This window comes from Lepisosteus platostomus, chromosome 18, assembly GCF_059453375.1.
Source record: "Lepisosteus platostomus isolate fLepPlt1 chromosome 18, fLepPlt1.hap1, whole genome shotgun sequence".
NCBI classification, from domain to species: domain Eukaryota; kingdom Metazoa; phylum Chordata; class Actinopteri; order Semionotiformes; family Lepisosteidae; genus Lepisosteus; species Lepisosteus platostomus.
In genome coordinates, this window is record NC_142628.1 from 16,982,713 (window position 1) to 17,008,954 (window position 26,242).

General features: G+C 54.0%; 1 protein-coding gene across 40 annotated transcripts in view; it reads right to left on the reverse strand.

Moving 5' to 3' along the window:
• Window positions 1-26,242, reverse strand: part of myrf (myelin regulatory factor) — a 73,129-nt gene that overhangs the window by 34,692 nt on the left and 12,195 nt on the right. For 39 of the 40 annotated variants that reach the window (XR_015928126.1, XR_015928110.1, XR_015928105.1 and 36 more), the window contains exons 2-7: window positions 11,059-11,149; window positions 5,817-6,059; window positions 4,370-4,431; window positions 2,104-2,386; window positions 1,550-1,650; window positions 290-404 (exon numbers count right to left, since the gene is read on the reverse strand). Coding sequence is in view for 6 of the 40 variants with exons in the window: in XM_088611340.1 (XP_088467466.1) it covers window positions 290-404; window positions 1,550-1,650; window positions 2,104-2,386; window positions 4,370-4,431; window positions 5,817-6,059; window positions 11,059-11,149 (895 nt within the window). In the remaining 34 variants the exon portion in view is untranslated. Of the gene's footprint in view, window positions 1-289; window positions 405-1,549; window positions 1,651-2,103; window positions 2,387-4,075; window positions 4,233-4,369; window positions 4,432-5,816; window positions 6,060-11,058; window positions 11,150-26,242 lie in introns of those variants that run through there. The other variant, XM_088611341.1, reaches the window with a different exon arrangement.

Genomic DNA, 26,242 nt, shown 5'->3' on the forward strand with positions numbered 1-26,242 from the left:
CCCTCTCCCCCCTGTCCTGTCTTGTGTCCCCCTCTCTCCCCCCTGTCCTGTCTCCCCCTCTCTCCCTGTGCTGCTCCTCTCTCTCCCCCCTGCCCTGTCCTGTGTCCCCCTCTCCCCCCTGCCCTGTCCTGTGTCCCCCTCTCTCCCTGCCCTGTCCTGTGTCCCCCTCTCTCCCCCCTGTCCTGTCCTGTGTCCCCCTCTCTCCCTGCCCTGTACTGTTCTGTGTCCTCCACCAGGGCGCCGCCCCTCTCCCCTGCGCTGCTCCCCAGGAGGATTGCTGGACACTCACAGCTCTTTGCAGTTGGCGTCGTACAGGGGAGTCCACTTGTTCTGCTGGTGGGGCTGCCACTTTATGCACTGGTAATTAGGGTCCAGATAGGAGCTGTCCCCGTCCTGCATCAGCCCTGCGGAGACACAGATTGGCAGTGCAGCTGTAGTGCTCCAGGTGTGCCCGAAGGCTATGTGTAACTGGACAGATCAGTGCCAGTATTAATATAATACTGCGTCTGTGGCTGGAAGGTTGCCGGTTCACATCCCACAGCCGGCAGAGGAATCCTACTCTGTTGGGCCCCTGAGCAAGGCCCTGAACCCCAACTGCTCCAGGGGTGCTGTATAAATGGCTGACCCTGCGCTCTGACCCCCAGCTTCTCTCCCTGTCTGTGTGTCTCATGGAGAGCAAGCTGGGGTCTGTGAAAAGATGAATTCCTCATACAAGAAATGTATAGGGCCAATAAAGTGATCTTATCTGATCTTATCCCCCTCTTATCTTATAGGGGAGTAGAGCTGTATGAGTATTAATGTAGGAGTGCAGACCTGTGTGAGTATTAATGTAGGGGCGCAAACCTGTGGAGTATTAACGTAGGGGTGCAGAGCTGTGGAGTATTAATGTGGGAGTGCAGACCTGTGTGAGTATTAATGTAGGAGTGCAGACCTGCGTGAGTATTAATGTGAGAGTGCAGACCTGTGTGAGTATTAACGTAGGGGTTCAGACCTGCATGGGCGTCAATGTAGAGACGCAGACTTGTGTGAGTATTAATGTAGGGGCGCAGACCTGCGTGAGTATTAATGTAGGAGTGCAGACCTGCGTGAGTATTAATGTGGGAGTGCAGACCTGCGTGAGTATTAATGTGGGAGTGCAGACCTGTGTGAGTATTAACGTAGGGGTTCAGACCTGCATGAGCGTCAATGTAGAGACGCAGACTTGTGTGAGTATTAATGTAGGGGTGCAGACCTGTGTGAGTGTTAACGTAGGGGCTCAGACCTGCATGAGTATTAATGTAGGAGTGCAGACCTGTGTGAGTATCAATGTAGGGACGCAGACCTGCGTGAGTATTAATATAGAGATGCAGACTTGTGTAAATATTAATATAGGAGTGCAGGCCTGCGTGAGTATTAACGTAGGAGTGCAAACCTGTGTGAGTATTAATGTAGGAGTGCAGACCTGTGTGAGTATTGACGTAGGAGCTCAGAGCTGTGGAGTATTAACGTAGGGGCTCAGCCCTGTGTGTTTTATCTCGTGGCCTGAGCTGGCCAGGTGTGATGGGCTCACCTGGCTCCTGCTTGATGATGCCGGACAGGATCTGCGCGTTGAGCGTGCTGGGGGGGGAGTCCGAGTGCTTCCTCTTCTTGGCCTGGTGCATCGGGATCCCCCTGTACTCCCACACACAGGCACGGGAATGCGTGAGGCGCAGGAGCACACACACACACACACACACACACACACACACACACGGGAAGGCATGACGTGCAGGAGCACACACACAAACACACACACACACACACGGGAAGGCATGAGGTGCAGGAGCACACACACAAACACACACACACACGGGAAGGCATGAGGTGCAGGAGCACACACACACACACACAGGCACACACACAGGCACGGGAATGCGTGAGGCGCAGGAGCAAACACACACACACACACGCACACACACGCACACACACGGGAAGGCATGAGGTGCTGGAGCACGCACACACACACACACACACGCACACACACGCACACACAGGGGAAGGCATGAGGTGCTGGAGCACGCACACACACACACACACACACACACGCACACACACACACACACACACACCCTGTGGGATACTCACTCTGCGCTGTGCTGCTGCTGCAGCAGCTGGTGCAGCATCTGGGTCTGCATCTGGCTCTGCTGGCCTTGCTGCAGCTCCCCGGCGCCCAGCCCGGCGCCCAGCCCGGCGCCCAGCCCGGCGCCCAGCCCGGCGCCCAGCGGGTACTGCGGCATCATGGGCTCGGCCTTTAGGTACATGTCCCGGTGCATGCTGGGGTAGTGGTGGTGTGGCGGGGGGGGCCCCGGCGGAGGAGGGGTCATGTGGCACATGTTCTCGGGGGTCATGGTCCGGAGCATGTGACAGTCTGGGAGAGAAAACGCACACAGACTCCTGCAGCAGATCAGAGAGGTCAGACGCCACAGGAGCCTAACTGCTAACTGCTAGATACTGTAGCTCATCCAAAGCACTTTCCTGAGGAGAAACCAAAGTCAGCCTGTTTCAATAACATGGCTGGGCAGCTTGTTCCACACTCCCACCACCCTTGGGGTAAAGACATGTCTCCTGCTCTCTGCTTTAAATCCACTTCCACATACTTTCCACTTGTCTTTCCTGACTGATGTTGCCAATATTTTTGAGTAGTTCAGGTGGGGAGCTGCGTCAGCATGGGTAGGCTGCAAAGGAACAAGTAATAGTAATAGGCTTACTGCCCTGTCTTCCTCACACCTGAAGAAGGCTCCACGGCCGAAACATTGTGTTTTTTTTCTTCTTTTCTTCAGCATGGAATAAACCTATTACTTGTTCAAATATTTTTTAGTACTGAGTCAGTAACTGAGTTCCTTTTCAGGCTCAGTTCTTCCAGTCTGTCAGTGAGCGACACTCCATTCAGACAAAAGAGACTCAGTTCCTCCGGCCTGTCAGTGAGGGACACTCCCTTCAGACTAAAGAGACTCAGTTCCTCCGGCCTGTCAGTATGGGACACACAGACTAAAGAGACTCAGTTCCTCCAGCCTGTCAGTGAGGGACACTCCCTTCAGACTGAAGAGACTCAGTTCTTCAGCCTGTCGGTGTGGGACACCCCCTTCAGACTAAAGAGACTCAGTTCCTCCAGTCTGTCAGTGAGGGACACTCCCTCCAGACTAAAGAGACTCAGTCCCTCAGCCTGTCGGTGTGGGACACTCCCTCCAGACTAAAGAGACTCAGTCCCTCAGCCTGTCGGTGTGGGACACCCCCTTCAGACTAAAGAGACTCAGTTCCTCCAGTCTGTCAGTGAGGGACACTCCCTCCAGACTAAAGAGACTCAGTCCCTCAGCCTGTCGGTGTGGGACACCCCCTTCAGACTAAAGAGACTCAGTTCCTCAGCCTGTCGGTATGGGACACTCCTTTCAGACTGAAGAGACTCAGTTCCTCCAGCCTCTCCTTTTGACCCCAGGAATGTACCTTGTTGCTCTTCTTTGGGAAGATTCCTGTGCAGTACAATATTTCTGCAGTGCAATTCAATATTCCAAACGAAGTCTTACTGGAGTGTGGTACATTTGAACACAACACCCCTTGATCTAAAGTGTGCACTCTGAACACTTCATTTCTCTGTATACTCTGGCTCTTCTATCTTCTATCCCAACCTCAACACAACTTTGAGCCCCTGTCCTCGAACTCAGACAGCCCTATCCCTCTGCCTCAGTCCTCGGGCTCTCCAGCCCCTCTTGGCCCAGCTGTGTAGGCATGCCCCATGAGCTACAGTGTGCCCAGTGTCCTTTGACCTTCCTTATTCGCGCAGTTCCTCCCCCCTCCGCTGCTCTTGGTACCTGCCATTGTGGCCCGCAGGCTTGGAGCTCAGCCAATCAGATTAGCAGATTCCGCTCTGACACCAGAGCGGGAGAGACCAACACAGCTGAGGTGGGGGGGGTGTGTGTGGTTGCAGTCTGTGTGTGTGTGTGCGGTCAGTGTGCGAGTGTGTGAATGCGGCGCCGTGTCCCAGCTCCAGGCCCCTCTGCCCTGCCCCCCAGAGCTGGATGGGGGCAGTGGATGAGTGGCCGGCTGGGGTGGGGTGTTTTACCTGTGGGCTGGCCGAGTCGCTCCTCTGCCCCCTGCCCTTCCCTCTCTCTGCTCTGGCCTGGTCTCGCTCGGCTCGCTGCTCTCCCTGCGTCTGCGGCCTCTCGGGCGCTTTCCCTCCTTCCCAGCGCTAATTCCACCCCTCCCCCCTCTCACACCTTGCCCACAGAGAGGACAAAGCCAGCCGCCCCACCCTGTGTACAGAAAGACAGCGCGCGCACACTGTACGCCTCCCCCCCCCCGGCCTGTGCAGTGGTACGGTCTCTGTACTGCCGTGCAGTGGGATGCTGGGACTTACCATTCACCTGCTGGGGGGAGTAGGGCTCTGAGCTGGAGTCAGGAGGGGACTCTGGCAGCGTGCTGTAAGAGAGGTGGGAGCTCGTTATGAAGCAGCGAGCAGAGGTAATTGGTTAATTGCTAAATGGTCCTGGCCAGCTGCTCGCTCTGGAAGGTCGATCGGTTTGCCCGACTATCCTTTCGTTTGCCTCCTCTCTCCCCCTCCTTCCTCCTTCTCTCCTGCTGCTGTTTGTGCAGATGAAGTCAAACAGGCTGCGCTGACGTCATGGAACTGAGTGTGTGTGAACGTGTGTGTGTCAGAGTGTTAGTGTGTCAGTGTGTGTTACAGTGCATCTGTGTGTGAGTGTGTGTATTACAGTATCTGTCAGGAGGTCAGTGTCAGTGTGTGGGTGTGTGAGTGTGTGAGTGTGTGTATTACAGTATCTGTCAGGAGGTCAGTGTCAGTGTGTGGGTGTGTGAGTGTGTGTATTACAGTGTCATTGTGTTAGAGTGTGTCAGTGTGTGAGTGTGTGAGTGTGTGTATTACAGTGTCAGTGTGTTAGAGTGTGTCAGTGTGTGGGTGTGTGGGTGTGTGTATTACAGTGTCAGTGTGTTAGAGTGTGTCAGTGTGTGGGTGTGTGAGTGTGTGTATTACAGTGTCATTGTGTTAGAGTGTGTCAGTGTGTGGGTGTGTGAGTGTGTGTATTACAGTGTCAGTGTGTTAGAGTGTGTCAGTGTGTGGGTGTGTGGGTGTGTGTATTACAGTGTCAGTGTGTTAGAGTGTGTCAGTGTGTGGGTGTGTGAGTGTGTGTATTACAGTGTCAGTGTGTTAGAGTGTGTCAGTGTGTGGGTGTGTGGGTGTGTGTATTACAGTGTCAGTGTGTTAGAGTGTGTCAGTGTGTGGGTGTGTGAGTGTGTGTATTACAGTGTCAGTGTGTTAGAGTGTGTCAGTGTGTGAGTGTGTGAGTGTGTGTATTACAGTGTCAGTGTGTTAGAGTGTGTCAGTGTGTGGGTGTGTGAGTGTGTGTATTACAGTGTCAGTGTGTTAGAGTGTGTCAGTGTGTGGGTGTGTGGGTGTGTGTATTACAGTGTCAGTGTGTTAGAGTGTGTCAGTGTGTGGGTGTGTGAGTGTGTGTATTACAGTGTCAGTGTGTTAGAGTGTGTCAGTGTGTGGGTGTGTGAGTGTGTGTATTACAGTGTCAGTGTGTTAGAGTGTGTCAGTGTGTGAGTGTGTGAGTGTGTGTATTGCAGTGTCAGTGTGTTAGAGTGTGTCAGTGTGTCAGTGTGTGAGTGTGTGTATTACAGTGTCAGTGTGTTAGAGTGTGTCAGTGTGTGGGTGTGTGGGTGTGTGTATTGCAGTGTCAGTGTGTGTGTTGTATGTTGTAGCTCAGAGGATCAGAGACAGTGTGCTGGACTGTGGAGTGTGGTAATAACAGAGGAACACGAGTACCACACCTCGGCCCTCTTACCCAGCTGTATAGAGCCCCTTGTGTTCACTCTTGACAGGCTGTTGCTGCCCCGGGCAGGGGTAGCTGTGCCTCAGCAGCCCCAGCGGAGGTGGGTGGGGGTACGGTGGTTGGCAGGGGGGTGGCAGGGAGGGGCCCGGGCGCAGGGGGAGGGGGGGGCTCACTCCACACACAGCTCCTGAAGACCCCCCCTGCTGTGGGGGGTGAAAACTGGGACCTGGGGCTCCCTGCACCTCTGAGAAACAACTGCGAGACAGAGAGAGATAGACAGGGAGAGAGAAGGTGAACTGGCAGCCCACTATGTGATCTCCTGTCACAGCCTGAGGAACAGACAGTGAGCCTGTCTCTCAATAATAATAATACAGTGTGTGGTCTCCTGTCCCAGCCTGAGGAACAGTGAGCCTGTCTCTCAATAATAATAATACAGTGTGTGATCTCCTGTCCCAGCCTGAGGAACAGACAGTGAGCCTGTCTCTCAATAATAATAATACAGTGTGTGATCTCCTGTCCCAGCCTGAGGAACAGTGAGCCTGTCTCTCAATAATAATAATACAGTGTGTGATCTCCTGTCCCAGCCTGAGGAACAGTGAGCCTGTCTCTCAATAATAATAATACTGTGTGTGATCTCCTGTCCCAGCCTGAGGAACAGACAGTGAGCCTGTCTCTCAATAATAATAATACAGTGTGTGATCTCCTGTCCCAGCCTGATGAAAAGACAGTGAGCCTGTCTCTCAATAATAATAATACAGTGTGTGATCTCCTGTCCCAGCCTGAGGAACAGACAGTGAGCCTGTCTCTCAATAATAATAATACAGTGTGTGATCTCCTGTCCCAGCCTGAGGAACAGACAGTGAGCCTGTCTCTCAATAATAATAATACAGTGTGTGATCTCCTGTCCCAGCCTGAGGAACAGTGAGCCTGTCTCTCAATAATAATAATACAGTGTGTGAGCTCCTGTCACAGCCTGAGGAACAGACAGTGAGCATGTCTCTCAATAATAATAATACAGTGTGTGATCTCCTGTCCCAGCCTGAGGAACAGTGAGCCTGTCTCTCAATAATAATAATACAGTGTGTGATCTCCTGTCCCAGCCTGAGGAACAGACAGTGAGCCTGTCTCTCAATAATAATAATACAGTTTGTGATCTTCTGTCCCAGCCTGAGGAACAGACAGTGAACCCGTCTCTCAATAATAATAATACAGTGTGTGATCTCCTGTCCCAGCCTGAGGAACAGTGAGCCTGTCTCTCAATAATAATAATACAGTGTGTGAGCTCCTGTCACAGCCTGAGGAACAGACAGTGAGCATGTCTCTCAATAATAATAATACAGTGTGTGATCTCCTGTCCCAGCCTGAGGAACAGACAGTGAGCCTGTCTCTCAATAATAATAATACAGTGTGTGATCTCCTGTCCCAGCCTGAGGAACAGACAGTGAGCCTGTCTCTCAATAATAATAATAAAGTGTGTGACCTCCTGTCCCAGCCTGAGGAACAGACAGTGAGCCTGTCTCTCAATAATAACAATAATACAGTGTTTGATCTCCTGTTCCAGCCTGAGGAACAGACAGTGAACCTGTCTCTCAATAATAATAATACAGTGTGTGATCTCCTGTTTTAGCCTGAGGAACAGACAGTGAGCCCGTCTCTCAATAAAAATAATACAGTGTGTGATCTCCTGTCCCAGCCTGAGGAACAGACAGTGAGCCTGTCTATCAATAATAATAATACAGTGTGTGATCTCCTGTCCCACCCCGAGGAACAGTGAGCATGTCTCTCAATAATAATAATAATAATAATAATAATAATAATAATAATAATAATAATAATAATAATAATAATACAGTGTGTGATCTCCTGTCCGAGCCTGAGGAACAGACAGTGAGCCTGTCTCTCAATAATAATACAGTGTGTGATCTCCTGTCCCAGCCTGAGGAACAGTGAGCCTGTCTCTCAATAATAATAATACAGTGTGTGATCTCCTATCCCAGCCTGAGGAACAGACAGTGAGCCTGTCTCTCAATAATAATAATACAGTTTGTGATCTCCTGTCCCAGCCTAAGGAACAGACAGTGAACCCGTCTCTCAGTAATAATAATACAGTGTGTGAGCTCCTGTCCCAGCCTGAGGAAGAGACAGTGAGCCTGTCTCTCAATAATAATAATACAGTGTGTGATCTCCTGTCCCAGCCTGAGGAACAGACAGTGAGCCTGTCTCTCAATAATAATAATACAGTTTGTGATCTCCTGTCCCAGCCATAGGAACAGACAGTGAGCCTGTCTCTCAATAATAATAATACAGTGTGTGATCTCCTGTCCCAGCTGGAGGAACAGACAGTGAGCCTGTCTCTCAAAAATAATAATAATACAGTGTGTGATCTCCTGTCCCAGCCAGAGGAACAGACAGTGAGCCTGTCTCTCAATAATAATAATACAGTGTGTGATCTCCTGTCCCAGCCTGAGGAACAGTGAGCCTGTCTCTCAATAATAATACAGTGTGTGATCTCCTGTCCCAGCCTGAGGAAGAGACAGTGACCCTGTCTTTCAATAATAATAATACAGTGTGTGATCTCCTGTCACAGCCGGAGGAACAGTGAGCCTGTCTCTCAATAATAATAATACAGTGTGTGATCTCCTGTCCCAGCCTGAGGAACAGACAGTGAGCCTGTCTCTCAATAATAATAATACAGTGTGTGATCTCCTGTCACAGCCGGAGGAACAGTGAGCCCGTCTCTCAATAATAATAATAATACAGTGTGTGATCTCCTGTCCCAGCCTGAGGAACAGACAGTGAGCCTGTCTCTCAATAATAATAATACAGTGTGTGATCTCATGTCCCAGCCTGAGGAACAGACAGTGAGCCTGTCTCTCAATAATAATAATAAAGTGTGTGACCTCCTGTCCCAGCCTGAGGAACAGACAGTGAGCCTGTCTCTCAATAATAACAATAATACAGTGTTTGATCTCCTGTTCCAGCCTGAGGAACAGACAGTGAACCTGTCTCTCAATAATAATAATACAGTGTGTGATCTCCTGTTCTAGCCTGAGGAACAGACAGTGAGCCCGTCTCTCAGTAATAATAATACAGTGTGTGATCTCCTGTCCCAGCCTGAGGAACAGACAGTGAACCTGTCTCTCAATAATAATAATACAGTGTGTGATCTCCTGTCACAGCCTGAGGAACAGACAGTGAGCCTGTCTCTCAATAATAATAATACAGTGTGTGATCTCCTGTCCCAGCCTGAGGAACATTGAGCCTGTCTCTCAATAATAATAATACAGTGTGTGATCTCCTGTCCCACCCCGAGGAACAGTGAGCATGTCTCTCAATAATAATAATAATAATAATAATAATAATAATAATAATAATAATAATAATAATAATAATACAGTGTGTGATCTCCTGTCCGAGCCTGAGGAACAGACAGTGAGCCTGTCTCTCAATAATAATACAGTGTGTGATCTCCTGTCCCAGCCTGAGGAACAGACAGTGAGCCTGTCTCTCAATAATAATAATACAGTGTGTGATCTCCTGTCCCAGCCTGAGGAACAGACAGTGAACCTGTCTCTCAATAATAATAATACAGTGTGTGATCTCCTGTCCCAGCCATAGGAACAGACAGTGAGCCTGTCTCTCAATAATAATAATAATACAGTGTGTGATCTCCTGCCCCAGCCAGAGGAACAGACAGTGAGCCTGTCTCTTAATAATAATACATTGTGTGATCTTCTGTCCCAGCCTGAGGAACAGACAGTGAGCCTGTCTCTCAATAATAACAATAATACAGTGTGTGATCTCCTGTTCCAGCCTGAGGAACAGACAGTGAACCTGTCTCTCAATAATAATAATACAGTGTGTGATCTCCTGTTCCAGCCTGAGGAACAGACAGTGAGCCCGTCTCTCAATAATAATACAGTGTGTGATCTCCTGTCACAGCCTGATGAACAGTGAGCCTGTCTCTCAATAATGCTCCATATGTTTCTATGCAAATGTTTTGTGTTGTGTCTATACTGCAGATTTTGTATGTTAATTGTATTTGTATTGCTTTGTCAAGACTGACTTATTCATTGGTCATGCCAATAAAGCATCTTGAATTGAACTGAGAGAGAGAGACAGAGGGAGAGAGAAAAAAGATGGGGGAGAGAGGAGGAGAGAAAACTGAAAGAAATAGGGGAGACAGAGAGAGCCACAAAGCCCTGCTGAGCCAAGAGCTGAGCCCAAAACAGAGCCCCCTGAGCCAGCTGGTCCTGAGGCTCACCGACCTGAGCCACACCAACACTAACCAGCCTCAGGACAGCACTGCTAGAGCACCACAACCAAGACTCAACCACATCACAGCACAGATCAAACAGCAATATCTCACACACTGGGACACACACACACAAACACAACATAAACTGGAATGCTACAGAACCTTAAACAGACAATACACACTAGCTGAATATTTGACCAAAATAAAAAATAACAAACAGAAACAGACCCTGACGAAGTACAGGCTCAGTGACCACAACCTGGCCATAGAAACTGGGCGACACAGGCAGACCTGGCTGCCCAGAGAGGACAGGCTGTGCTCCCACTGCCAGCGGGGAGAAATAGAGACAGAGGTGCACTTCCTACTGCACTGTGACAGATACTCTGGGATTAGAGAAACATTCTTCCCGAAATTCAGAAATCTAATCCCAGAGTTCCCACACCTGCCAAAACCACAACAGGTCCCAATCCTACTGGGAGAGGGAGGAGGGAACTCAGTTGATCTGGCAGCCCAGTATGTGATCTCCTGTCACAGCCTGAGGAACAGTGAGTCCGTCTCCCAATAATGCTCCAGCTGCCTACAGTATATGTCAGTATTTTATAATATGTCTTTGTTGTAAATGTCTGTAACGTCTGTAGATTTTATTTTACTTCTATTTTTGTTTTGTTCTATGTTAATTTTATTATTTTTATTTGCTTTGGCAACACTGATTGTACCCATCGGTCATGCTAATAAAGCACCTTGAATTGAATTGAATTGAATTGAGAAAGAGACAGTGAGAGAGGAGGAGAGAGACAGGGAGGACAAGGGCAGAGAGAGACAGACACAGGAGCAGAAAGGGGAGAGAAGGGAGAGGTATAGACAAGGGAGACAGAGAGAAATAGACAAGGAGAGAGGAGGAGAGAGACAGGAGGAGAGACAGGATGAGAATGAATCAGACACACAACAGAAACACAGCCTGTGGAGTACACGATGAGGCGACAGAGCCGTGCTCACATGTCTGCGCTGTCGTCCTCCTTGCTGATGTACTCCTCCAGGATACTGGTGTCGATGTTGGCCGACTCCAGTGGGCTGTTAATGTCATGACCTGCAGGACAGGGGAGAGGAGTGACCACTCACAAGTCATCATATTGCACTCTGTCCTGAGGGCACTGAGACACAGAGTTCACACGCAACACACCTGAGGGCACTGAGACACAGAGTTCACACGCGACACACCTGAGAGCACCGAGACACAGTTTTCCTGTGTCACCTGAGAGCACTGAGACACAGTTTTCCTGTGTCACCTGAGGGCACTGAGACACAGTTTTCCTGTATCACCTGGGAACACAGAGACACAGTTTTCCTGTGTCACCTGAGGGCACTGAGACACAGTTTTCCTGTGTCACCTGAGAGCACTGAGACACAGTTTTCCTGTGTTACCTGAGAGCACTGAGACACATTTTACCTGTGTCACCTGAGAGCGCCGAGACACAGTTTTCCTGTGTCACCTGAGAGCACTGAGACACAGTTTTCCTGTGTTACCTGAGAGCACTGAGACACATTTTACCTGTGTCACCTGAGAGCGCCAAGACACAGTTTTCCTGTGTCACCTGAGGGCACTGAGACACAGTTTTCCTGTGTCACCTGAGAGCACTGAGACACAGTTTTCCTGTGTCACCTGAGGGCACTGAGACACAGTTTTCCTGTATCACCTGGGAACACAGAGACACAGTTTTCCTGTGTCACCTGAGGGCACTGAGACACAGTTTTCCTGTGTCACCTGAGAGCACTGAGACACAGTTTTCCTGTGTTACCTGAGAGCACTGAGACACATTTTACCTGTGTCACCTGAGAGCGCCGAGACACAGTTTTCCTGTGTCACCTGAGAGCACTGAGACACAGTTTTCCTGTGTTACCTGAGAGCACTGAGACACATTTTACCTGTGTCACCTGAGAGCGCCAAGACACAGTTTTCCTGTGTCACCTGAGGGCACTGAGACACAGTTTTCCTGTGTCACCTGAGGGCACTGAGACACAGTTTTCCTGTGTCACCTGAGAGCACCGAGACACAGTTTTCCTGTGTCACCTGAGAGCACCGAGACACAGTTTTCCTGTGTCACCTGAGAGCACCGAGACACAGTTTTCCTGTGTCACCTGAGAGCACCGAGACACAGTTTTCCTGTGTCACCTGAGAGCACCGAGACACAGTTTTCCTGTGTCACCTGAGAGCACCGAGACACAGTTTTCCTGTGTAAGCTGAGAGCACTGAGACACAGTTTTCCTGTGTCACCTGAGAGCGCCGAGACACAGTTTTCCTGTGTCACCTGAGGGCACCGAGACACAGTTTTCCTGTGTAAATTGAGAGCACCGAGACAGAGCTGTAGCACATCACTTCCTCTGTTCCCTCTGTTCCCTCTGTCTTTATTGGGTGAACAAGTTGACGATGCTGCTTTTCCCCAGCTGTGTGCAGAGCCCGCTTTTACGCTGGCAGGTCTGAACAATGGCTGGAGTATTGGAGACATAATGGATTACAGAAAACCCACAGCATGTGACAAACAGCACTGTGTCCAGAGCAGCCCCACCCCTCTCTCTCCCTCAGGCCCGCACTCCAGCACTTACAGTAGCTCCCTTCACAGTTCTGACAGAGAGACAGCAAGGTGCACAGTGAGACAGCGAGAGAGTGAGACAGTGGGACACATCTCTGAGTGTCTCTCTCTCCTGCTGAGCTGTGTTTTGGACAGGCAGGGGAATCCCACACTGAAAGACAAATCGATTACACTTTGCAAGCAGATCTCCTGAGCTCCCACCTCCTCAGTGATGCACTGGGGTGAAACATGAGACAGTGTGGAGTATGTGTCTGCCTACAGAGACAGTGTGGCGCAGAGACAGTGTGGCTCAGAGACAGCGTGACAGTGTGGCTCAGAGACAGCATGGCTCAGAGACAGTGTGGCGCAGAGACAGTGTGACAGTGTGGCGCAGAGACAGCGTGGCTCAGAGACAGTGTGGCGCAGAGACAGTGTGACAGTGTGGCGCAGAGACAGCGTGGCTCAGAGACAGTGTGGCTCAAAGACAGCGTGGCTCAGAGACAGTGCGGCGCAGAGACAGTGTGGCTCAGAGACAGCGTGGCGCAGAGACAGCGTGGCTCAGAGACAGCGTGGCGCAGAGACAGTGTGACACAGAGACAGTGTGACAGATTCAGCAGGTTCACTTGTGAATAAATATCATTACAGTCCTCTATCTTCAGTGAACACAGTGATGGGCTTCTACAAACATGTAAATATAAACTGCTCTTTTCTGTGACACAAGATACTTTTTACAGCTTTATCACAGTTTTTTCCCCACTCTCACACAGATTATGGGGGTCATGTGTTCAGGATTTGGGGGGCTTTGCAGTCCTGAGAAGCAGAGAGAGGAGGGGGAGAAGATTAAAGAGGTGAGGAGATTAGAGTCAGCACTGAGGACAGCAGGCTCACAGGCTGACCGACCGCCACAGGATCCCTGACTGACCGATACAGGACACCCTGACTGACCGACCAATAAAGGACATCCTGACCAATACAGGACCCCTGACTGACTGATACAGGACACCCTGACTGACCGACCAATAAAGGACATCCTGACCGATACAGGACCCCTGACTGACCGATACAGGACCCCTGACTGACCGACCAATAAAGGACATCCTGACCGATACAGGACCCCTGACTGACCTATACAGGACACCCTGACTGACCGACCAATAAAGGACACCCTGACCGATACAGGACACCCTGACTGACCGACCAATAAAGGACATCCTGACCGATACAGGACCCCTGACTGACCGATACAGGACACCCTGACTGACCGACCAATAAAGGACATCCTGACCGATACAGGACCCCTGACTGACCGATACAGGACACCCTGACTGACCGACCGATACAGGACCCCTGACTGATACAGGACCCCTGACTGACCGATACAGGACCCCTGACTGATACAGGACCCCTGACTGACCGATACAGGACCCCTGACTGATACAGGACACCCTAACTGACTGATACAGGACCCCTGACTGACCGATACAGGACCCCTGACTGATACAGGACCCCTGACTGACCGATACAGGACCCCTGACTGATACAGGACACCCTGACTGACTGATACAGGACCCCTGACTGACCGATACAGGACACCCTGACTGACCGATACAGGACACCCTGACTGATACAGGACCCCTGACTGACCGACCGATACAGGACACCCTGACTGACCGACCAATAAAGGACATCCTGATCGATACAGGACCCCTGACTGACCGATACAGGACCCCTGACTGACCGACCGATACAGGACACCCTGACTGACCGACCAATAAAGGACATCCTGACCGATACAGGACCCCTGACTGACCGATACAGGACACCCTGACTGACCGACCGATACAGGACCCCTGACTGATACAGGACCCCTGACTGACCGATACAGGACACCCTGACTGACCGACCGATACAGGACACCCTGACTGATACAGGACCCCTGACTGACCGATACAGGACACCCTGACTGATACAGGACACCCTGACTGACCGATACAGGACACCCTGACTGATACAGGACACCCTAACTGACCGATACAGGACCCCTGACTGACCGATACAGGACCCCTGACTGATACAGGACCCCTGACTGACCGATACAGGACACCCTGACTGATACAGGACCCCTGACTGACCGATACAGGACACCCTGACTGATACAGGACACCCTGACTGACCGATACAGGACACCCTGACTGATACAGGACCCCTGACTGACCGATACAGGACACCCTGACTGATACAGGACACCCTGACTGACCGATACAGGACCCCTGACTGGGGAGTGTGCTGTGCTGTGCTGTGCTGTGAGTGGGAGTGGGAGTGGGAGTGGGGAGTGTGCTGTGCTGTGCTGTGCTGTGCTGTGAGTGGGAGTGGGAGTGGGAGTGGGGAGTGTGCTGTGTTGTGTTGTGAGTGGGAGTGGGAGTGGGAGTGGGGAGTGTGCTGTGTTGTGAGTGGGAGTGGGAGTGGGGAGTGTGCTGTGCTGTGCTGTGCTGTGCTGTGTTGTCAGTGGGAGTGGGGAGTGTGCTGTGCTGTGTTGTCAGTGGGAGTGGGGAGTGTGCTGTGCTGTGTTGTGAGTGGGAGTGGGGAGTGTGCTGTGCTGTGTTGTCAGTGGGAGTGGGGAGTGTGCTGTGCTGTGTTGTCAGTGGGAGTGGGGAGTGTGCTGTGCTGTGCTGTGTTGTCAGTGGGAGTGGGGAGTGTGCTGTGCTGTGCTGTGTTGTCAGTGGGAGTGGGGAGTGTGCTGTGCTGTGTTGTCAGTGGGAGTGGGGAGTGTGCTGTGCTGTGCTGTGTTGTCAGTGGGAGTGGGGAGTGTGCTGTGCTGTGCTGTGTTGTCAGTGGGAGTGGGGAGTGTGCTGTGCTGTGTTGTCAGTGGGAGTGGGGAGTGTGCTGTGCTGTGTTGTCAGTGGGAGTGGGGAGGGTGCTGTGCTGTGCTGTGTTGTCAGTGGGAGTGGGGAGTGTGCTGTGCTGTGTTGTCAGTGGGAGTGGGGAGTGTGCTGTGCTGTGTTGTCAGTGGGAGTGGGGAGTGTGCTGTGCTGTGTTGTCAGTGGGAGTGGGGAGTGTGCTGTGCTGTGTTGTCAGTGGGAGTGGGGAGTGTGCTGTGCTGTGTTGTCAGTGGGAGTGGGGAGTGTGCTGTGCTGTGCTGTGTTGTCAGTGGGAGTGGGGAGTGTGCTGTGCTGTGCTGTGTTGTGAGTGGGAGTGGGGAGTGTGCTGTGCTGTGCTGTCAGTGGGAGTGGGGAGTGTGCTGTGCTGTGTTGTCAGTGGGAGTGGGGAGTGTGCTGTGCTGTGTTGTCAGTGGGAGTGGGGAGTGTGCTGTGCTGTGCTGTCAGTGGGAGTGGGGAGTGTGCTGTGCTGTGTTGTCAGTGGGAGTGGGGAGTGTGCTGTGCTGTGTTGTCAGTGGGAGTGGGGAGTGTGCTGTGCTGTGTTGTCAGTGGGAGTGGGGAGTGTGCTGTGCTGTGTTGTCAGTGGGAGTGGGGAGTGTGCTGTGCTGTGTTGTCAGTGGGAGTGGGGAGTGTGCTGTGCTGTGTTGTCAGTGGGAGTGGGGAGTGTGCTGTGCTGTGCTGTGTTGTCAGTGGGAGTGGGGAGTGTGCTGTGCTGTGTTGTCAGTGGGAGTGGGGAGTGTGCTGTGCTGTGTTGTCAGTGGGAGTGGGGAGTGTGCTGTGCTGTGTTGTCAGTGGGAGTGGGGAGGGTGCTGTGCTGTGTTGTCAGTGGGAGTGGGGAGTGTGCTGTGCTGTGTTGTCAGTGGGAGTGGGGAGTGTGCTGTGCTGTGCTGTCAGTGGGAGTGGGGAGTGTGCTGTGCTGTGCTGTGTTGTCAGTGGGAGTGGGGAGTGTGCTGTGCTGTGTTGTCAGTGGGAGTGGGGAGTGTGCTGTGCTGTGCTGTGTTGTCAGTGGGAGTGGGGAGTGTGCTGTGCTGTGCTGTGTTGTCAGTGGGAGTGGGGAGTGTGCTGTGCTGTGTTGTCAGTGGGAGTGGGGAGTGTGCTGTGCTGTGTTGTCAGTGGGAGTGGGGAGTGTGCTGTGCTGTGCTGTGTTGTCAGTGGGAGTGGGGAGTGTGCTGTGCTGTGTTGTCAGTGGGAGTGGGGAGTGTGCTGTGCTGTGCTGTGCTGTGTTGTCAGTGGGAGTGGGGAGTGTGCTGTGCTGTGTTGTCAGTGGGAGTGGGGAGTGTGCTGTGCTGTGCTGTGCTGTGTTGTCAGTGGGAGTGGGGAGTGTGCTGTGCTGTGTTGTCAGTGGGAGTGGGGAGTGTGCTGTGCTGTGCTGTGTGGTCAGTGGGAGTGGGGAGTGTGCTGTGCTGTGTTGTCAGTGGGAGTGGGGAGTGTGCTGTGCTGTGCTGTGTTGTCAGTGGGAGTGGGGAGTGTGCTGTGCTGTGTTGTCAGTGGGAGTGGGGAGTGTGCTGTGCTGTGTTGTCAGTGGGAGTGGGGAGTGTGCTGTGCTGTATTGTCAGTGGGAGTGGGGAGTGTGCTGTGCTGTGCTGTGTTGTCAGTGGGAGTGGGGAGTGTGCTGTGCTGTGTTGTCAGTGGGAGTGGGGAGTGTGCTGTGCTGTGTTGTCAGTGGGAGTGGGGAGTGTGCTGTGCTGTGTTGTCAGTGGGAGTGGGGAGTGTGCTGTGCTGTGCTGTGTTGTCAGTGGGAGTGGGGAGTGTGCTGTGCTGTGTTGTCAGTGGGAGTGGGGAGTGTGCTGTGCTGGGCTGTGTTGTCAGTGGGAGTGGGGAGTGTGCTGTGCTGTGCTGTGTTGTCAGTGGGAGTGGGGAGGGTGCTGTGCTGTGCTGTGTTGTCAGTGGGAGTGGGGAGTGTGCTGTGCTGTGTTGTCAGTGGGAGTGGGGAGTGTGCTGTGCTGTGTTGTCAGTGGGAGTGGGGAGTGTGCTGTGCTGTGTTGTCAGTGGGAGTGGGGAGTGTGCTGTGCTGTGTTGTCAGTGGGAGTGGGGAGTGTGCTGTGCTGTGCTGTGTTGTCAGTGGGAGTGGGGAGTGTGCTGTGCTGTGTTGTCAGTGGGAGTGGGGAGTGTGCTGTGCTGGGCTGTGTTGTCAGTGGGAGTGGGGAGTGTGCTGTGCTGTGCTGTGTTGTCAGTGGGAGTGGGGAGGGTGCTGTGCTGTGCTGTGTTGTCAGTGGGAGTGGGGAGTGTGCTGTGCTGTGTTGTCAGTGGGAGTGGGGAGTGTGCTGTGCTGTGTTGTCAGTGGGAGTGGGGAGTGTGCTGTGCTGTGTTGTCAGTGGGAGTGGGGAGGGTGCTGTGCTGTGCTGTGTTGTCAGTGGGAGTGGGGAGTGTGCTGTGCTGTGTTGTCAGTGGGAGTGGGGAGTGTGCTGTGCTGTGTTGTCAGTGGGAGTGGGGAGTGTGCTGTGCTGTGCTGTGTTGTCAGTGGGAGTGGGGAGTGTGCTGTGCTGTGTTGTCAGTGGGAGTGGGGAGTGTGCTGTGCTGTGCTGTGTTGTCAGTGGGAGTGGGGAGTGTGCTGTGCTGTGCTGTGTTGTCAGTGGGAGTGGGGAGTGTGCTGTGCTGTGTTGTCAGTGGGAGTGGGGAGTGTGCTGTGCTGTGTTGTCAGTGGGAGTGGGGAGTGTGCTGTGCTGTGTTGTCAGTGGGAGTGGGGAGTGTGCTGTGCTGTGCTGTGTTGTCAGTGGGAGTGGGGAGTGTGCTGTGCTGTGTTGTCAGTGGGAGTGGGGAGTGTGCTGTGCTGTGTTGTCAGTGGGAGTGGGGAGTGTGCTGTGCTGTGCTGTGTTGTCAGTGGGAGTGGGGAGTGTGCTGTGCTGTGTTGTCAGTGGGAGTGGGGAGTGTGCTGTGCTGTGCTGTGCTGTCAGTGGGAGTGGGGAGTGTGCTGTGCTGTGCTGTGTTGTGAGTGGGAGTGGGGAGTGTGCTGTGCTGTGCTGTCAGTGGGAGTGGGGAGTGTGCTGTGCTGTGTTGTCAGTGGGAGTGGGGAGTGTGCTGTGCTGTGTTGTCAGTGGGAGTGGGGAGTGTGCTGTGCTGTGTTGTCAGTGGGAGTGGGGAGTGTGCTGTGCTGTGTTGTCAGTGGGAGTGGGGAGTGTGCTGTGCTGTGCTGTGTTGTCAGTGGGAGTGGGGAGTGTGCTGTGCTGTGCTGTGTTGTCAGTGGGAGTGGGGAGTGTGCTGTGCTGTGTTGTCAGTGGGAGTGGGGAGTGTGCTGTGCTGTGTTGTCAGTGGGAGTGGGGAGTGTGCTGTGCTGTGTTGTCAGTGGGAGTGGGGAGTGTGCTGTGCTGTGTTGTCAGTGGGAGTGGGGAGTGTGCTGTGCTGTGCTGTGTTGTCAGTGGGAGTGGGGAGTGTGCTGTGCTGTGCTGTGCTGTGCTGTGTTGTCAGTGGGAGTGGGGAGTGTGCTGTGCTGTGTTGTCAGTGGGAGTGGGGAGTGTGCTGTGCTGTGCTGTGTTGTCAGTGGGAGTGGGGAGTGTGCTGTGCTGTGTTGTCAGTGGGAGTGGGGAGTGTGCTGTGCTGTGTTGTCAGTGGGAGTGGGGAGTGTGCTGTGCTGTGCTGTGTTGTCAGTGGGAGTGGGGAGTGTGCTGTGCTGTGTTGTCAGTGGGAGTGGGGAGTGTGCTGTGCTGTGCTGTGTTGTCAGTGGGAGTGGGGAGTGTGCTGTGCTGTGCTGTGTTGTCAGTGGGAGTGGGGAGTGTGCTGTGCTGTGTTGTCAGTGGGAGTGGGGAGTGTGCTGTGCTGTGCTGTGTTGTCAGTGGGAGTGGGGAGTGTGCTGTGCTGTGTTGTCAGTGGGAGTGGGGAGTGTGCTGTGCTGTGTTGTCAGTGGGAGTGGGGAGTGTGCTGTGCTGTGTTGTCAGTGGGAGTGGGGAGTGTGCTGTGCTGTGTTGTCAGTGGGAGTGGGGAGTGTGCTGTGCTGTGTTGTCAGTGGGAGTGGGGAGTGTGCTGTGCTGTGTTGTCAGTGGGAGTGGGGAGTGTGCTGTGCTGTGCTGTCAGTGGGAGTGGGGAGTGTGCTGTGCTGTGTTGTCAGTGGGAGTGGGGAGGGTGCTGTGCTGTGCTGTGTTGTCAGTGGGAGTGGGGAGTGTGCTGTGCTGTGTTGTCAGTGGGAGTGGGGAGTGTGCTGTGCTGTGTTGTCAGTGGGAGTGGGGAGTGTGCTGTGCTGTGCTGTGTTGTCAGTGGGAGTGGGGAGTGTGCTGTGCTGTGTTGTCAGTGGGAGTGGGGAGGGTGCTGTGCTGTGCTGTGTTGTCAGTGGGAGTGGGGAGTGTGCTGTGCTGTGTTGTCAGTGGGAGTGGGGAGTGTGCTGTGCTGTGTTGTCAGTGGGAGTGGGGAGTGTGCTGTGCTGTGCTGTCAGTGGGAGTGGGGAGTGTGCTGTGCTGTGTTGTCAGTGGGAGTGGGGAGTGTGCTGTGCTGTGTTGTCAGTGGGAGTGGGGAGGGTGCTGTGCTGTGTTGTCAGTGGGAGTGGGGAGTGTGCTGTGCTGTGTTGTCAGTGGGAGTGGGGAGTGTGCTGTGCTGTGCTGTGTTGTCAGTGGGAGTGGGGAGTGTGCTGTGCTGTGTTGTCAGTGGGAGTGGGGAGTGTGCTGTGCTGTGCTGTCAGTGGGAGTGGGGAGTGTGCTGTGCTGTGCTGTGTTGTCAGTGGGAGTGGGGAGTGTGCTGTGCTGTGCTGTGCTGTCAGTGGGAGTGGGGAGTGTGCTGTGCTGTGCTGTGTTGTGAGTGGGAGTGGGGAGTGTGCTGTGCTGTGCTGTCAGTGGGAGTGGGGAGTGTGCTGTGCTGTGTTGTCAGTGGGAGTGGGGAGTGTGCTGTGCTGTGTTGTCAGTGGGAGTGGGGAGTGTGCTGTGCTGTGTTGTCAGTGGGAGTGGGGAGTGTGCTGTGCTGTGTTGTCAGTGGGAGTGGGGAGTGTGCTGTGCTGTGTTGTCAGTGGGAGTGGGGAGTGTGCTGTGCTGTGCTGTGTTGTCAGTGGGAGTGGGGAGTGTGCTGTGCTGTGTTGTCAGTGGGAGTGGGGAGTGTGCTGTGCTGTGTTGTCAGTGGGAGTGGGGAGTGTGCTGTGCTGTGTTGTCAGTGGGAGTGGGGAGTGTGCTGTGCTGTGCTGTGTTGTCAGTGGGAGTGGGGAGTGTGCTGTGCTGTGTTGTCAGTGGGAGTGGGGAGTGTGCTGTGCTGTGTTGTCAGTGGGAGTGGGGAGTGTGCTGTGCTGTGTTGTCAGTGGGAGTGGGGAGGGTGCTGTGCTGTGTTGTCAGTGGGAGTGGGGAGTGTGCTGTGCTGTGTTGTCAGTGGGAGTGGGGAGTGTGCTGTGCTGTGCTGTGTTGTCAGTGGGAGTGGGGAGTGTGCTGTGCTGTGTTGTCAGTGGGAGTGGGGAGTGTGCTGTGCTGTGCTGTCAGTGGGAGTGGGGAGTGTGCTGTGCTGTGCTGTGTTGTCAGTGGGAGTGGGGAGTGTGCTGTGCTGTGCTGTGCTGTCAGTGGGAGTGGGGAGTGTGCTGTGCTGTGCTGTGTTGTGAGTGGGAGTGGGGAGTGTGCTGTGCTGTGCTGTCAGTGGGAGTGGGGAGTGTGCTGTGCTGTGTTGTCAGTGGGAGTGGGGAGTGTGCTGTGCTGTGTTGTCAGTGGGAGTGGGGAGTGTGCTGTGCTGTGTTGTCAGTGGGAGTGGGGAGTGTGCTGTGCTGTGTTGTCAGTGGGAGTGGGGAGTGTGCTGTGCTGTGCTGTGTTGTCAGTGGGAGTGGGGAGTGTGCTGTGCTGTGTTGTCAGTGGGAGTGGGGAGTGTGCTGTGCTGTGTTGTCAGTGGGAGTGGGGAGTGTGCTGTGCTGTGTTGTCAGTGGGAGTGGGGAGTGTGCTGTGCTGTGCTGTGTTGTCAGTGGGAGTGGGGAGTGTGCTGTGCTGTGTTGTCAGTGGGAGTGGGGAGTGTGCTGTGCTGTGTTGTCAGTGGGAGTGGGGAGTGTGCTGTGCTGTGTTGTCAGTGGGAGTGGGGAGGGTGCTGTGCTGTGTTGTCAGTGGGAGTGGGGAGTGTGCTGTGCTGTGTTGTCAGTGGGAGTGGGGAGTGTGCTGTGCTGTGTTGTCAGTGGGAGTGGGGAGTGTGCTGTGCTGTGCTGTGTTGTGAGTGGGACTGGGGAGTGTGGGGCGCAGGGGGTGGGGGGGTGCTATGGGTCAGCCTGGCCCCCCTCTCCCTCTGCCTGATGGATTAAGCCCTGCTCCAGTCAGGAATGCCAGGAATCCCTGTGTTTGTGTAGGAAAACCTGTCTCCCCCCTCCTCTCCCTGTCCCCCTCCCTCTCCCTGTCCCATCCACCACTCTCCCGGTCCGGCCCGGTCCGGCCCATCTTCCTCGTCTCCATCACCCTCCTCTCCCTCGGCCAGCCCTGTCCCGCTCCCTCCCGGACACCTGTCCTCTTTTGTCCCCCCTCCTCTCGCCCTCCCCTGCTCCCCACCCCTCCCCCTGCCCCTGCCCCTCCCCCCTCCTGGGGCATTTTCAGGAGCTGAATATCTGGAATTGTTCAGCATTGAGCTTCACTGTTATTTACACTGTAACCCTGGCAACCTCTGTGCCATCCCATCCAGAAACACAGGCAGTTACCGTAGGCGATGACCAGTGGGGGTGAGCCAGGGGTCCCAAAGACAGCAGAGCACAGCAGGAAGAAGAAAAACTGAGTACAGCAGAATTGCAGTGTGACTGTGTGACACAGAGCCAGTGTGACTGTGTGACACAGAGCCAGTGTGACTGTGTCAGTGTGACTGTGTGACACAGAGCCAGTGTGACTGTGTGACACAGAGACAGTGTGAGTGTGTCAGTGTGACTGTGTGACACAGAGCCAGTGTGACTGTGTGACACAGAGACAGTGTGAGTGTGTCAGTGTGACTGTGTGACACAGAGACAGTGTGAGTGTGTCAGTGTGACTGTGTGACACAGAGCCAGTGTGACTGTGTGACACAGAGACAGCGTGAGTGTGTCAGTGTGACTGTGTGACACAGAGCCAGTGTGACTGTGTGACACCGAGACAGCGTGACTGTGTGACACAGAGACAGTGTGAGTGTGTCAGTGTGACTGTGTGACACAGAGCCAGTGTGAGTGTGTCAGTGTGACTGTGTGACACAGAGACAGTGTGACAGTCTGGCTCAGAAACAGTGTGACTGTGTGACACAGAGACAGCGTGACTGTGACAGTGTGACAGTGTGGTGCAGAGATAATGTGACTGTGTCAGTGTGACAGTCTGGCTCAGAGACAGTGTGACAGTGTGGGACAGAGACAGCGTGACAGTGTCAGTGTGACAGTGTGGTGCAGAGATAATGTGACTGTGACAGTGTGGCACAGAGATAGTGTGACAATCTGACACACAGACAGTGTGACTGTGGTACAGAGACAGCGAGACAGAGACAGCTTGACACAGGTACAGTGACAATGTTGGACAGGGACATTGTCCGACAGTCACACTACACTGTCAGTGTAGGACAGAACAGAGACAGTGTGGGATAAGTATAGTGACAGTTCTCAGTGTGGGACAGTGACCAGGTCAGTGTGGGTCAGTGTGGGACAGTGAAGAGGTCAGTGTGGGACAAGTGTGGGTCAGTGAAGAGGTCAGTGTGGGACAGTGACCAGGTCAGTGTGGGACAAGTGTGGGTCAGTGAAGAGGTCAGTGTGGGACAAGTGTGGGTCAGTGAAGAGGTCAGTGTGGGTCAGTGACCAGGTCAGTGTGGGTCAGTGACCAGGTCAGTGTGGAACAAGCTCAGTGAGGGACAGTGACCAGGTCAGAGTGGGACAGGCTCAGTGAGGGACAGTGACCAGGTCAGTGTGGGACAGGCTCAGTGAGGGACAGTGACCAGGTCAGTGTGGGACAGGCTCAGTGTGGGACAGGCTCAGTGAGGGACAGTGACCAGGTCAGTGTGGGACAGGCTCAGTGTGGGACAGTGACCAGGTCAGAGTGGGACAGGCTCAGTGTGGGACAGTGACCAGGTCAGTGTGGGACAGGCTCAGTGTGGGACAGTGACCAGGTCAGAGTGGGACCGGCTCAGTGTGGGACAGTGACCAGGTCAGAGTGGGACAGGCTCAGTGTGGGACAGTGACCAGGTCAGAGTGGGACAGGCTCAGTGTGGGACAGGCTCAGTGTGGGACAGTGACCAGGTCAGTGTGGGACAGTGACCAGGTCAGTGTGGGACAGGCTCAGTGTGGGACAGTGACCAGGTCAGAGTGGGACAGGCTCAGTGTGGGACAGTGACCAGGTCAGAGTGGGACAGGCTCAGTGTGGGACAGTGACCAGGTCAGAGTGGGACAGGCTCAGAGTGGGACAGGCTCAGTGTGGGACAGTGACCAGGTCAGTGTGGGACAGGCTCAGTGTGGATTGCTGTCCTACAGCAGGGCTATAGAGCTGCTCTCCTCTCCCTGCAGCTCCACCAGCCCTACGAACAGCAGACCGCAGACCGGTCCATCATTCCCAGGGCTGAGCGCTTGTCCTGGATCTGCATAGCGCTGGGGAGAGGGGAGAGGGGTCCCCGCTGGGGAGCACCGGGGGAGGGGGTGTCTGGTCTTTAATGAGATCCAGATGTGAAACACACCCTGACAGAAACTGGCAGCCCGGAGCCTGATAAGAGAGGGGAGGAGGGGGAGAGGGGGAGGGCAGGCAGGCAGGCTCCTGGGTTTCTCTTTCCAGAGCAAAGGAAGAGAGGACATTGCTGACTGTCTGATCATCATCATCGTCATCGTCGTGTTGATGGGCTTTCTTGTAAATGGAAATGTTCTGTTCATTGTTTTTGCTTTGGCAACACTGTGATTTCTCAGTCGTGACAATAAACTCCTTTAAATGGACAGACGGGAGGGAGGACAGAGAGGGGGACAGGAGAGAGGGAGACGGGTGGAGAGAGACAGGCAGGAGCAGAAAGGAGAGAGAGACAGGATGGGGGAGAGAGGAGGAGACAGAAAGAGAAGGAAAGAGGGGAGACAGAGACAGGGGTGAGGGACAGAGGGACAGGAGAGAGAAAGAGACAGAGGGATGAGATAGGGACAGAGGGACAGGAGAGAGGGAGAGACACAGTGATAAGAGAGGGACAGGAGAGAAAAAGAGAGACACAGCGATGAGAGAGGGACAGAGGGACAGGAGTGAGAAAGAGAGACACAGGGATGAGAGAGGGACAGAGGGACAGGAGAGAGGGAGGGACAGGAGTGAGAAAGAGAGACACAGTGATGAGAGAGGGACAGAGGGACAGGAGTGAGTGAGAGAGACACAGGGATGAGAGAGGGACAGAGGGACAGGAGTGAGAAAGAGAGACAGCAATGAGAGAGGGACAGGAGTGAGAGAGCAGAGAGACAGAGACACAGCGCTGAGAGAGGGACAGGAGTGAGAGAGCAGAGAGACAGAGAGACACAGGGATGAGAGAGGGACAGGAGTGAGAGAGCAGAGAGACACAGCGATGAGAGAGGGACAGAGGGACAGGAGTGAGAGAGCAGAGAGACAGAGAGACGCAGGGATGAGAGAGGGACAGGAGTGAGAGAGCAGAGAGACAGAGAGACGCAGGGATGAGAGAGGGACAGGAGTGAGAGAGCAGAGAGACAGAGAGACGCAGGGATGAGAGAGGGACAGGAGTGAGAGAGCAGAGAGACAGAGAGACGCAGGGATGAGAGAGGGACAGGAGTGAGAGAGCAGAGAGACAGAGAGACGCAGGGATGAGAGAGGGACAGGAGTGAGAGACAGAGAGACGCAGGGATGAGAGAGGGACAGGAGTGAGAGAGCAGAGAGACAGAGAGACGCAGGGATGAGAGAGGGACAGGAGTGAGAGACAGAGAGACGCAGGGATGAGAGAGGGACAGGAGTGAGAGAGCAGAGAGACAGAGAGACACAGCGATGAGAGAGGGACAGAGTTCCTTCACCTCACTCCCTCTCGTTCAAGTTCAGCGCCCTTCCTGTACCTGACCCCCCCTCGCTCCCTCGATCGGCGAACGTGCGCCGTGCCACAATGACACGATTATGAGCCGCCTGGCGCCTCACAGTGACTCTCCCTGTGCTGCTCCAGCTGTGGCTGTCCTGCTCCAGCTGTGAAGCGGCCTCACACTGCGCTCCCTGTGTCTCCAGGTGGAGCAGCGCGTCCAGTCGAGGGGCTGTCTGACCCAGTCAATGGCCCTCTTGTTTACACACAACATCACAATACAGGCCTGCGTGTGCACGAGCTCTCCCCCTGTCAGCCCTCTCTCTCTATCACCCCTCCTCTCCCTCTCCCTGTCCACCCTCGTTCTCCTACTGACCTCTCCTCTTTCACTGTCCACCCTCGTTCTCCTACTGACCTCTCCTCTCTCACTGTCCACCTCCATCCCTACTGACCCCTCCTCCGTCACTGTCCACCCTCGTTCTCCTACTGACCCCTCCTCTCTCACTGTCCACCTCCGTCCCTACTGACCCCTCCTCTCTCACTGTCCACCCTCGTTCTCCTACTGACCTCTCCTCTTTCACTGTCCACCCTCGTTCTCCTACTGACCTCTCCTCTCTCACTGTCCACCTCCATCCCTACTGACCCCTCCTCTCTCACTGTCCACCTCTGTCCCTACTGACCCCTCCTCTCTCCCTGTCCACCCTCGTTCTCCTACTGACCTCTCCTCTCTCACTGTCCACCTCTGTCCCTACTGACCCCTCCTCTCTCACTGTCCACCTCTGTCCCTACTGACCCCTCCTCTGTCACTGTCCACCTCTGTCCCTACTGACCCCTCCTCTCTCACTGTCCACCTCTGTCCCTACTGACCCCTCCTCTCTCACTGTCCACCTCTGT